General features: G+C 37.8%; 1 protein-coding gene across 1 annotated transcript in view; it reads right to left on the reverse strand.

Annotated features, from left to right (window-relative positions):
- Positions 1-7,066: 7,066 nt before the first annotated feature.
- Positions 7,067-13,690, reverse strand: part of myt1b (myelin transcription factor 1b) — a gene marked incomplete at both ends in the record, with an annotated part of 37,984 nt that continues 31,360 nt past the window's right edge. Inside the window, 11 exons of the mRNA XM_079803223.1 lie at positions 7,067-7,210; positions 7,317-7,460; positions 8,275-8,378; positions 8,482-8,573; positions 9,298-9,519; positions 10,410-10,493; positions 11,195-11,257; positions 12,219-12,287; positions 12,496-12,558; positions 12,659-12,813; positions 12,904-13,167. Coding sequence (XP_079659349.1) covers positions 7,067-7,210; positions 7,317-7,460; positions 8,275-8,378; positions 8,482-8,573; positions 9,298-9,519; positions 10,410-10,493; positions 11,195-11,257; positions 12,219-12,287; positions 12,496-12,558; positions 12,659-12,813; positions 12,904-13,167 — 1,404 coding nt within the window. The remainder of the gene's footprint in view (positions 7,211-7,316; positions 7,461-8,274; positions 8,379-8,481; positions 8,574-9,297; positions 9,520-10,409; positions 10,494-11,194; positions 11,258-12,218; positions 12,288-12,495; positions 12,559-12,658; positions 12,814-12,903; positions 13,168-13,690) is intronic.

Consider the following 13,690-nt stretch of genomic DNA (forward strand, 5'->3'; position numbering starts at 1 on the left):
AATTCGCCTACTTATACTACGTCCTAAAAGTATGTACTCTTTTTGTGAAGAAAAAGTACATACTTTTGAGTGTGTAGCAGAAGAGTATGCAAGCTTTGGGACATAGCCTACTACTTCGTCATCTTTAACGGACTCTGTTACGTGCGTCCCGTCACCGTTTAAACTGCCCTGTCAATCATCCTCACAGTTCAAATCCTCCACTTTCAATTTAATTTCCTACCGTATCGGAGAGAAATGTAGTCGCTCGTTGATCTGCCTTTCGTGGGTCTTTAATGCAGCTGGGGCAAAACGCCCCCTTTGTACAAAAATATTTTCAGTCAAAATACTAATTAATTATGAAGACTGCGCAATTTTAATATTTGGTGAATAACTCCTGCCATAGTCACTCAAAACCGGGATGGCAATTCAAGTCACATTTATGTTTTGTTTCACTGTAATTTCACATTTTCCTTAAGGGGGGCGTTTTCCCCCACTCTAACCCTACTTCTAAAACATTTATTAATCTTAGTTAAATTTAAATTTCAGCATTTGATAACACATTATTAAAATCAAAACTGTATTATTTAATGGACATGAGCTAACACTAACTAACAGTTGCTTTTTTAACTAACGTTATCAAAGTTATCAACGTTATAGAATAACTTCTATAAAAATGTAGCTATTCATTCTTTGTTAATGTTAATGCATTAACTAGTGAGACCTTATTGTGTTACCTATTGTTCTTTATAATTCTTTTGCACTTTAATCTGTTTTAAATATTGTCTACTTTATACATTTGTTTGTATTGCTTTATTGTATTTAAATGTTTGGTTATTTTGTTATAAGAAAGTTATTAAACCTGTTATAGTATGACAACACTTTTTTTGAAACTTATTTCAATACCGTGATAATAACCGTATACCGTGATAAAAGCTTCAGCAATTAATCGCAACATGAAAGCTTGATACCGGCACATACCTAAGTGTGTATATATAACGTTTCTTTTTAGGCCCTTTGTGGGAATCCAGTCGTTATCTAATCTGGTTGGACACTGGAAAATTGGGCTAGTTTTCATTCCATTTGGGCGGGTTTTGAGCTGTAAAATGGGCTGGGAATATTTCTGGGACCTGGCAACCCTGCTCACCGACCAGTGAAATGCTCCATCACAGTATTGAAGGTAGGACCACCATAGAGTGTAGGACACAACAGAAAATCGTCACTGTATGGTACGAGAACAATTCATTGACCAAAAAGATTAATTTGAGTAGAGTTCAAAATCCCTCATATAGGCCTAATTTGAGTTTCTTTAATTTTAGCGCAAATAAAACGCTTATAAGCACCTGTAACATGTGGCAGACTATTTTCACCTAAAAGCACTTTCCTATATCTGTCAGACATCATTTCATCACACTCGAGTTGTTATTATTAGATACCCACAGAGAGTTTCGACATATGCCGAGATATTGTTGTTTTCAGCATGGTAGTGTCCCAATGTCACCAGCAGAGGTCAGAATGTAGAAAGCTTAGATTTGCAAACTGTAGCACACTTCCATCTGTCTGTTGTCAGTAATACTATAAAATACTTATTTACAAGCCTAACAGACTGTAAAAAATCTCTCATCACAGCTGTAGCACTCTCGTGATGCTGACAAAGATGAAAAATATTTGGAAGAAAATACAATTTTTTTTTACAATTGTTATTTGTTCCACATTTTTTAATCAATTAATTAGCAGATGTAATCATTCAGTGACAAAAAAAAAAAAAAAAACTCTGTATCCAAACTTTTGACTTTACGTTTTACCACTTTGTCGTCATGTTTGAACCCTGAAATTGCAGTTATTTGCGGAGTACGGCTCCTTAGCATGGAAGAATCCAATGTTTTTAGGCGTATGTGTGGGTTGACTATCAACGCACCAGTTGTCAACAATGATTGTCGTTGTGAACTTTCTGGATTACAAGCCGCCATCAAAATGACAAGTTTAATTACATTCCAGCTGCTGTAAGAAGAGGCTACAAACGATTCGCCCCCTGCAGCATCCACACATGATATAGCCTACTAACTGGGACTCCTATGTATACAGATGTGACATAATGACGCAAATACAAACGGCTGATTTTTTTTTCTTCCGTTTACCGGTCTAAATCAGGCTAAGGTAAGGAGATTGTTTTGAACTCTGGCTGGTTATGTACTTGCTCAAATTTATTTTGGATAATTTTTAACCGAAAAAAGTTACGGACTGCAGCTTTAACGAGCAAAAAACAAACACACATCATGTAGGAAGTGTATACTCAGAGAGATCACATTATTGACTCTTTATTTATGTTTTCCATATATAACACTTAAATGAACGATACCTCCACAAAACAGACATTACTGTTCTCTTTTAACACTGATATCAATGAGCACAGGTACAAGGATACACAAACACGGTCACAATCCAAAACCAACTACACACTTCATTTCCAAAGTTACCTCAAATCACGCACAGCCATAGCTTGTCCTGCTCTACAGAAATAAAACCTCACAAAAGGAAACTACCACTGCTACAGAAGTGATTGAAACATGTAGTCTATCACTGTGGAAGTGCTTATTATTATTATTATTATTTTTGGAAGTACCTTTTTTTTGTCATTTTCTAAAGGAGAATCATTTTGTGGCTACAAAATCACCAGTAAAAATAGCTGATCTCTATAAAAAGAATGCAAGAGGACAAGCCTTGGCCGTGGGTTAAAATACAAGTAGTTTTTTTTCGCAATTTACTTGGAAATATTTTTAATACAACAACACTGTTCTTTATTACAAATGTACAGAATCCCATTGTTGTCAGAATAATGCCCGTGCATAAATGCTTCATCTGTGATACGTTCCATGATTATTTCAGACTCGATGAAATGAACCACCACATAATTTCATACCTGAATTAGAATCACAGTTTTGGGAAGAATAGTGTTACATATTGTGATTTATTTTATGTCAAACAATAAGCTGAATATCCATTTCAATATGATCTGTTCTTGGTGTTCATCACTTTACTGAATTCCTATTACCCCCCCCCCCCCCCCCCCCCCCTTCGAAAAAAAACCCCGGAAATAAATAAAAATAAAAAAAGGAGAAAAAGTTGGCGTCCTGAGTGGGATTTGAACCCAGTCCTTAAATGTAAACACACCCTTTCCTGCAGCGAACAGAAGCGAGAAAAGGCACACATGAGAAAACCACAGAGCTGTAAGCTACAGTACCTACAGAATGAGGGCCGTTTTGGTTATATCAGCTTAATGGGACAAACAGTGCCGGTTTAAACCTTCTGACTTTTTAGCTGTTATCGTTTCTCATGAAATTACATAGGAACCCTTTTTAATTGACCTACAATTGGCACACGTCTCGGAAAGGTCAGACTCTCAAGTACAAGGTGCAGAATCAATCCGTTACCCTACAAGTACAAATCCTTATTTTGGTTCCACGGGGAGGGGTTACATATGCTAACTTGCATTTGCAGATGCTACACTGCTCCAGAGAACATGCTACATTATTAGGCAGATTCAACACACTCAACCTCACCGCGCAACATTCATAGCTGCTCATCATCACCGACAGCAGGCGTTTAAGAAGCATGCACAGAGGAAGAAGAATTCACACATGCTTTAGGCTATCTCATGTCAGTAGTAATAAGCAGATAGAAATGTTTCTCCCATTGTAATAAGACGATATGACATCTGTAGTGAGTATTCCCTTCTGCGCGGTTTAATAGAAGGAAGAAGACTAATGAAAATTCTGCCGTTACTGATAGACAAGGTCTTCAGTTTCCTCTTAAAGCGAAGGAAATGTTGCAGTATTGAAATGCAACGCACACATCTTTCCTGCGGAAAGGTTACAGAGAATGAGGCCGGCAGAGGATCTGACATTCTGTGGAAATGGACAAAGATTTATGCAACTAGCGTCTCCTTCGTTTTCTCAGTGCGCGAGGGCATGCCAATGACAATCTCCAAGCAAACGCTCATACCGGCACATTTCACATCTCCCCCCCTTCTTTTTAACCAATGACTTGTTACTGAAGGCTAACAGATGTGATATTGTACAGCCGATTCGGATGGATAAGGGCTTTCTTTCATATTGGTGACTAGGCAAAAAACGGAAACACTTCGGTCAAAGGGCATTTGACATTTCAGACAGGACACAGATTCACATTAAACGACAACAAACAAGCCAAAAGACATTTGCGATATTTTATCCCAATTCTGTTAGGTGCAACAAATAGTTTTATGTTAGCCATTTGTACCTTCTTTTTTTTCAAAATAAAAAATAACAAAGGAATCCGCACTCGTGCGCACATAAAGAAAAACCTTTTAGTTGTTAGGTCATTAGTTGGCATTCAAGATTTTTGAAAAGTGCACACATGTTCTGTCCATCACAATATTGCTGCCATAATAGCAAATGAACAACATGACCGCTGTGTACTATTTAACGAAACGACCGGCTGAATAGAGGCACAATGTTCATTTCACAACTCGCTATTATGAGTCATACAGTTGTCATTGCGATGATTGGCATTTTACACACGTATCTAGTGTGGCGTGTTCCACCCGAACTGCACAACACCATACAATACTAAAGACAGATCCACCGAGGAGAACTTTCAGCACACTACAATGCGTCTAAACGATTACAGCCTAAGACTAATCTGTTAACCATTGTCCCATTAATGCGGCTGACATACATACAGAGGCCCAGTGAGTTTGGACCAGAAAATAGGAAACTCTACAAACATCCTCGTATTCTTCGCTTTACAAATGTACGTTTACATATTACAAAAAACACACCGTATCCTGCAACCACAGTAAACTGGGTCTGTCTTTTTTTTTATATTATTTAGTCTTCTATGGATAGTAGTACTCACAGCTTTTGGAAAGATATTGTTTCTGTTTAGCTATTATAAGAGAAAAAAAGAGTTAACAATTACACTGTAAAAATATATGTATGTTTATATACTATATATAGTTTTTTTTGTCTTTTTGCTTTTAAATACAGAATGAATATATTGTGTAGGTATGGCCATCACGGCAAAGGAATAAAGGCATCTGTAACAATCCCCACTTAGGCCACAGTCACATGACCCGAGGGTAGTGTGGGTGCTGAATGGGCGGAGTTGGTAACGAAAGCACAGGTCAGTGGCACTTTGTGCATCGAAGAAATAAAAATCTAGTATAAGGCTACACGGGTGTATGCTTGTTTGATACTAGTCGAGTAAGGACATTGTGGTTCAAGAGTTTTGTCAGGATGGTTGGTATTCGTCTCCTGTGCCCTCGCCACAAAAACGCCCGCCCGCCCGCTTCCCATGGTCCGACAAAGATAAGTTTAGCAAGAAAGCAAAAATAATCCATTTGCAATTCATTAGGATCGTTCAGGGGAAACAGTTTTTGGCCACTACTGAGAGCTTGAGGAGGTATAAAAAACAAAACAAAACAAAACAAAACAAAACACAAAAACAAGCACAAGAAGATCCAGAAGAACGTCTTCTTCCTGTTAAATGGATGGGGCAAGAGTCAAAGCTGTAGGTTCCACAGTACTGGAATTGCTTTTTTTTCTCTCTTTACATTCCTATAGGAAGTAATGCTGGTATCAGGAAAACCCTCGATAATCATCATGTTTTATTCTGAAGTCCAAAACATGTTTTTTGTCTTTATTTTTATATCGCCAAAGGTTCTTCAAGACTACTAAGACTTCACAAACACACGAAGACGTTACAAAATAAATATACATTACAACCGTATCACAGTTCATAATTTCATCATAAATATTAAATAAATAATAAATAGAGATTATACTTCTCCTTCAGCTGTGTTAGAAATTCGAAAAAATTATAATAAAATAAAAAGCAAATAGAGACAGCTAGAGATAGAGATAGATATACAGGTAGAGAGAAAGAAAAAAAAATTACAAAATTATCAAAACATTGTTGGTTAAAAATATTTGCACTTAAAAAATCTACTCTATGGATAAAACTCTATCATCAAATGAAAAGAAGTTATAAAAATTAGTGGTACATATTTTTTTTCTTCCTCTTTCCAAATATTGATGTGGCAAGTTCCTTGTCACATTTTCATGACCTTTTATAAACAGAAGGGCTGTGAATATTTAAATAGGTGAATTCAAATAAATAATACAGTTAAAATTAAATTATAACAAAATATAAATAAATTACAGTAGAGTCAAATTTAGTATAATTTATAGATCAGTGACAATCCAACATCTTTTCTGATGTCGAATGGACTGAAATGAAGTGCAACTCATTGTTCATATGTAATAGATATGACTACGCTGGGTAAATATTCCTACAGTGTAAGTACTACAAATAAAGGAGAGCAAGCTAACGTGCCTGTGTGTAGCTCTAAAACAAAACAAAACAAACCAATAAACCAAAAAATGACTGCTGAGATAAAGAAAGTAGTGTTTCAACAGGTGGGATTTACAGAGTCAACCGCATGGCACTGATATGGTTGCACACGCATTTCGCTCACTTTGTATGTTAGCACAACATCTTCTCATTTCCCATGACCCAAATCCGCTTCCGTTTTCTTCGGGAAACAAAGGAAAGATGAGCAAATACTGCATATGTCTGTTCTGCCGGGGCTCATGTAGGGATCACTTGTATTTGGAGCGTCATTTTTGTTGTTTCTTCGAAGCAGCGTCCTCACGGATGAGTAAAAGACTCTCTTTCACCTGAAGCCTGGGCAGCACGTCTTCTGGAGGTCCTAATCCCCGCTTCTTCTTCCAAAACCTCTCACCGTTTGAATGCAAAAGCAAAAACTAAAGAAAACTAGGTTTGTGACTCTCCTTTTCTTTGTAAATAAAGAATTTGGTTCCATCTTCGCCTTCCAATCCAGCAGCTTTTGTGGATTTTGGTCCTCATATTAATATATATTATATACCTCTTTTTGAACTCACAGAATGCTCCCTGGGATGGAGGGTTAGATTGTTGTTCAAAAAAACCTGAATGCCCTTTTTGTGTGTCATTTGTATGCTCTTCCCATGGCTCTACGTTTCTATTTCTCTTCCACGCTTCTGTTTGTCATCCTCGTCTTTTGGCCTAGTCAGACCTTGATGCCTTTCACCGCCTTGTTGATGGTCTCCAGAAGGGCCTTGTTCTCTGGGTTCTGGTAGCAGTCCTTATTGGTGTACATGTCAGTTAGGGTGCTCACGTAGCTCTCGAAATTCTGCTCTGTGATTGGCTCCTGCTGCAATGCAAATCGGAAAATGTGAGTGGCAATTCTAAAATGGCGCATCTAATTAATGTAGGAGAGCAAAGTTATGGGAGCGGCTGTAGGAGTGTGTGTAACTTACCATGTGAGGCAGGCGGATGTTGGCCAGACTCCGTATAAGAGCTTGACTGAGTCCAGACAGCTCCATAAACAGAGCCTCGTTCTGTTCTTCAATCACTTTATTCTCCTGCTCAATGTTCTTCAGGTTGTTCTCCATAGATGTGATCTAAAGCACCACAAAAACTGATGATACAGACTTTCCATCCCAAACGTGATATTTCCTTTTAGCAATGCATGTCTGTTGCATGTTTCTACTTCTTAAATGTCGTTGTAAATTGATTGCTAGTCAGCTAGTTGGATTACTTTTATACACTACTTTTCAAAAGTTTTGGGTCGGTAAGATTTTCTCTAATGCTCACCAAGGCTGCATTTATTTGATCAAAAATACAGTAAAAACTGTAATATTGTAAAATATTATTACAATTTAAAAGAACTGTTTTCTATTTGAATATATTTTAAGCATCATTACTCCAGTCTTCAGTGTCACATGATCCTTCAGGATAATATGAGTAGATGCTTAAGAAAACATTTCTTATTATTGTGTTGAAAGCAGTTGTGCTGATTAATATTTTAGTGGAAAGCGTGAGTCATGTTTTCAAAATTCTTTGAAAGTTCAAAAGAACAGCATTTATTTAAAATAAAAAAATCTTTTGTAACATTATAAATATTTACTGTCTCTTTTGTTCAAATGATCAAAAATAGCTGAGTATTGATTCTTTTTTTTCTTTCTTTCTTTTTTACTGACCCCAAACTTTTAAATGGTGTATATACATCCTGATGTCGAATGATTAGCATATTCATAAGCCATGTTATTTACATGGTAATCCGAGGTATATTTCTAAAGAATACCATGGTTTTACTGTGGTACATGTCCAAAACAACATGGTAATACCATGTTATAAATTATATAAAAACATAATATGTGATTTTTTAGTGTGCAATCTATCTTCTTTTAAATTGTCAAGAGCTGTATGGCTAACCTGTGTTTGAAGGTTGACCATGTCTGCCTCCATCTCATTGTTGGATTCATTGAGCTCGTTGATTTCTTTATTGAGTTGCTTGATGTCTTCGTCATTGTCTAAGACTGTAAAGAGAAAGAGAAATATTGTCATCTTGAGTGTCAACGAAATATGACATCAGAAGAGATAATGGAGGTAAAATGTAGGAGAAAATGTGGGATGTCTCACCATCACTTGCTCTGAACTTAGTGCTGAGATACTCTTCTCCAGGGAACTTGGCTTTCTTCTTGTTGAGGGAGGCTCTGGGGCAGCCTGAGAGACTGGGGCCAAACACAATTGATTCATCATCAATCATCACAAAACACAACACATTTGCTTTATGAGCAGGCCCATAATGACTCAGACTTGGCCAATACCCAATTTCTGTGCTATTAAAGGGATAGTTCACCCTAAAAATGTCCATTTTAATCCAAATCTTGTGAAGAGATACAATTGATTTCTATGATGAACATATTTAATTTGTGTGTGCGTCACGTGCTAGAACAAACCTCATTGGTTCTTGCGTATATGTTTACCATATGTGATGTTTGACGTATTTGTCTCTTCACAAGACTTGGATTAAACTACTTGATTCATATGGATTCTTTTTACGATCTCTTTTCCGATCTTCAACATTACCTGGATTTTCAATGGATGGACAGTAAACCTCTCAGGTTTCATAAAAAATATCTTAATTTGTGTTTCAAAGATTAAGCAAAGCCTTGTGGGTTTGGAACGACATGAGGGTAAATCCAAGCAATCAGAAATTTTCCACAAGGGACAAGAGAGGTGACTTTGAACACAAAAATTCAATGTGTATACCAATGTAAAGGTGTTTGGTTTGGAAGTGATCTCTGAGTAAACAGTTCTGCTTGCATTGCAGCACTATTGCCAACTTTGTCCACAACAAAATGTTGTTAATGTGACTGCACCTTTAGTTTGAATTGCAAAAATAATGACAAATTTCACGTAGCAGCCAAACCCATATTTTCTCCTTTTAATTACCTGCGGTGGGTGAGGAAGCTGCCGTTGGCGTGTCCCGATCCATCACATCCCGGTGTGGGACAGGTGGGGCCTTCTGTCTTAAACGCCTTCCAAGAGAACGGAGACCCGTTCAACAAACCCTCCTTCTGCCGCCTGGCCGCCAGCGGGCATCCATACGCACTGCGGTGAGTGGCATACTTCCCGCTGATGTGACCCAGGCTGTCACAACCTGGCACTGGGCATCTGTGAGAGAAGGAAAAACATGATGACAGAGGCGATAAAATAGATGAGTTTGGTTAAAGATCGTAAGAGCATTTATCCCATCAGAAATATCACCTTGCTATTGACTTCAGTTCCCATCTGTTACTCTCTACCTCGCTCGAGTCTCTATTCAGTTTTGTAAAGAGGGCAATATTTAGCTACATACTTTGCCCAACAGTGACTGTGAATATTACAACGTTGAAATAAACTGAAAAAAAAGAGAGAATTTTACACATTGGGGAGCTTGAGTGCTGCCATATGCCGGCTGCTCATTGACTGGAGTGGAATTATGTGGATAAAAAGCTCCAACACTTTGGCAGTCTCAAAAAACAAGAAGACAAAAACCCACACACTGCACTGCAGATGACTTACTAAGAAAAACATGCACAATATTTTAATACCCCATGAGCCATCTGTGCTGTCATATATTGTTCACAGTTTTTATTTCCTCATCAGTATAACTGGGTGTCTTTGTCTTCTTGCTTTTAGAAGTTTTACAATGGAATAGGCCTTTTCCCAAATAAATTTGAACATTATTAGCACTAGTTGGCCATGCACTGGCTTAAAAGCTCATGTAGAGTGAGATTTTTTGGAAGGTTGCCAAGGTGATATTTAACAAAGTAGAACACGGTATTTTGGGATCACAAGTGGTTCTAGCTGTAAATGCTTGATTAAATCACTTCCGTCTGAATGAAGAGGGATTTTCTAAACTGCTTTACACTGTTGTTAAACGACTGTGTGGTTGGACAAACTTATTATCCAACATTTGATCATTCCCTTACAATATTCTCGCCGAAAATGTGTCCTTTTTTTACCGTACAGTAGCGTAAAAGAAATGGGGAAAAGCCATTGGCTTTCTATGCAGTACGAACTTTAAGAGCTCGGAGTCCTCCTTGTCGTCCTTGATGGGAGTTGTTTTTATTCCACCTTTCTTGGCCCGTGGACACCCAGACAAACTGAAAATAGAGAGTATGCAGCTCATGATCAGAGGAGCTAGAAACTCAGAACAATAAGGATCCAGCACTACTGACCCAAAGCAATGTAGGAGTAACCAAACTCAAATACTATCAATAAAGATGCAAGCATACACCATATCCTAACCAGGCGCAATGCAATTTCCAGCAATTTTCTCTCACTGAAAGTGAAATGCTACGTGATGCGTCAAAATCACAGCCAATCTGAAAATATCTGATATCTAATATAAGGTGATTTTAGGTAAACTGGAACATTTTTCATCATTGAGATGGCAAAAAGTAGCCCAATTTACCTGAATCTCTCAACAGCTGTGAGGAGCAGGAATTTTCGGACCAATGAGAATTCAATGTGGGCGGGGCTACTGAGCGCGACGCGACAAATATAAAGTAAAATATAAATATTAAAATGGAAGACGTGATTTATTTATGTCTCGCACCTGGTTAGGAAACAGTGACCTCAGCAAGCTTTTAGATAAACAGAGATGCTGCCATTGAGTGCATTAAGAAAACTGCACAAGATCTGGGGTCAGTTTGCTATCTAAAAAAATATTCAATAATGGGGACGGGTAATAAATAAAGTGTGACATACATGTGTGTGTCTAATATACAACTGTCACTAAACTTCTCTGTCCTGTGTATGTATTGATATGTATGATATGGAGGGCTTGTTCATTGGGCCATACCTTCTGTGAGATGCGTAGTTTCCAGTGATATGACCTGAACCATCACATCCTAGAGTTGGACATCTGGGAAAGTGAAATTAAACTTAAAATGTGATGGGTTATAATACCTGTAATAAACTTATCCAAAAACAAGTGCAGTGTGTAATTTCGGTGTCAATTCAATTGGATTTTTATATAATAGTATTACAGGACAGAAGCAGGTTTTTTTTCCAATTAATTATTACATTTATCAAATTAATTTGATTAAAAATAAATATTAATACTGCACCAATGTTGTGCGTTACTTATTTGCTATTGTTAAATTAAATTGTGTTATGATATATATTGGATTTACAACATTGCCCACCTTGAACCAAATTTTGGGGTCAGTAAGATTTCCTAACGATTAAACTGAAATTAAAGACATTTATAATGTTAAAATTTCAAATAAACCCTGTTCTTTCAACTAATCTAATCATCAAAGAATCCTCAAGTAGTGTTTCTACAAATATTTAGCAGCATAACTTTTTTTAACTAATAATACTAAATGTTTCTTGGGCACAAAATCATCGCATCAGAATGATTTCTGAAGGATCATGTGACACTGAAGACTGGAGTAATGGTGCTGAAAGTTCAGCTTTACCATCACAGGAGTAAATTACATTTTAAAATATTGTTAAATAAATACAACACAGTCATTTTAAATTGTAATAATATTTCATGATACAGTATTACTGCATTTTTGAACAAAAAAAAAATGCAGCCTTGGTGAACTGAAGAGACTAATACATTTCTATAATAAATATGCCCTCATACTTTTGAACATTAGTATATATTTGCTTGACTGAACAATGACATACAAGGAAGGGGGTATTTAGGAAACACTGCACCTTTAATACTGTACTCATACAGCAACCTTAAGTTGAATACTGTACTGCCTTTTTAGAAAAAGACAACGACAAAGAAAAGAGTAAAAGCAGCACTTAGCTGAGCAGACCCAAGTGAACAAGAACAAAGAAAAAGAGCAGAAGTAGCGCAGACATACTTGAGTTCAGCTGTGTGTGCTGCCATGAGGGACCGAAGACTCTTATCAGCGAGAGGACACCCAGACAGGCTAAAAACGTTGAAAAGAAACAAGGATGAAAAAAGAGAGTGGAGAAGATAAAGTGAAAGAGCCCAGAACGTCCCAAGTCAGTGTAAAAAGCAAAGAGCAGGCGAGAGTTAAGCAAGAGAAAGATAACATCTATGTGATGTCTTTTTTTTAATATTTCCCTTCTGATGGCAAAAGAAGGACAGAGAGGTGAACCGCGGACACTATGTACCTGCGATGGGATGCATAGTTTCCGGTGATGTGTCCGCTGCCGTCACAGCCCGGAGTGGGGCACCTGCGAGGGACAAACACAAAAGCCTGACTGAGTGAAACGGTTCCATTGTGCTGAATATCAATATGTGCACAGAAACGCATGCAAACTAGAAGTGACTTACAGCAGGAGCTCTTTCTTGCTGTCCTTGGGCTGGAACCTGACCTTAAAACTGGGAGTTGTGACCTCTCCGGGGTACTTCCTGTCCTCCAGGCCGTCCTGCATCATGTCGCAATCCTCAGGGTCAGAAGAAGCAAATGACTGAGCGCTGTGGTCCATCTGTGCAAAGATACGATGCATATTACACCAGTTTGCACAGCAAATGACAGATCTGCTTTTCCAGCTTTATTTAAATGACAGGAAGTGTACCTCTTCTAGCTCCTCCTCTCTCTGCCGATTAGGTTTGGTGTAGTCCAGAGGCCCCTCCCACTCCTCTTGTTTGTAGGTATGTAAAGAGTGGGGCGAGATGCTGCTGTTGCCATGGTGAAGAGATGTGGATGATGATGAAGATGATGAAGACAAATCAGGGGAACGCACTTCAGGGCTGGCGCAAGGCATGCCCACTTCTCTCTTTATGGGCTTCTTCATGCTTAAGTCCAAGGTGCCATTCTCATCCACCTCAATTTCCATACTCTACAACAGGAAAAAATTATATGTGTTGCATTTATAATTAATAACTGGGCTTGTGATGATGGTGTGATAAAAATGCATATTATTACAGAATTAAAAACATTTTACAAAACAAAAATATAAGTGGTACAAAACTCGCATTCACCATGCTGGGATGTTGCTATGGTTGCCAAGGCATTGCTATGGTGTTCTGTATGTTTATTTTTTTTTGCCACATTGCTATGTGCTTGCTAGTTTTTTGGGGGGGTGGTTTCCAATGCGTTGTAGCACAGTTGCTAGGGTGTTGTGGGTGAAGATGTGATAGAAATGCATATGATTACAGAAAACATGTTACAAAAAAAGTGAGTGGTGCAAAACTCGCTTTCACAATGCTAGAATGTTGTGAGTGGTTGCCAAGGTGTTGCTATGGTGTTCTGTAATGTTTTTTTTGTGTTATTTTTTTTAGCACATTTCTATGTGGCTGTTAGGGTTTTGTGGGTGTTTGCCAAGGCGTTGCTATGTGGTTGCTAAGATGTTATGGGTGAAG

This window comes from Gobio gobio, assembly GCF_949357685.1.
Source record: "Gobio gobio genome assembly, chromosome: 21".
Lineage (NCBI taxonomy): Eukaryota > Metazoa > Chordata > Actinopteri > Cypriniformes > Gobionidae > Gobio > Gobio gobio.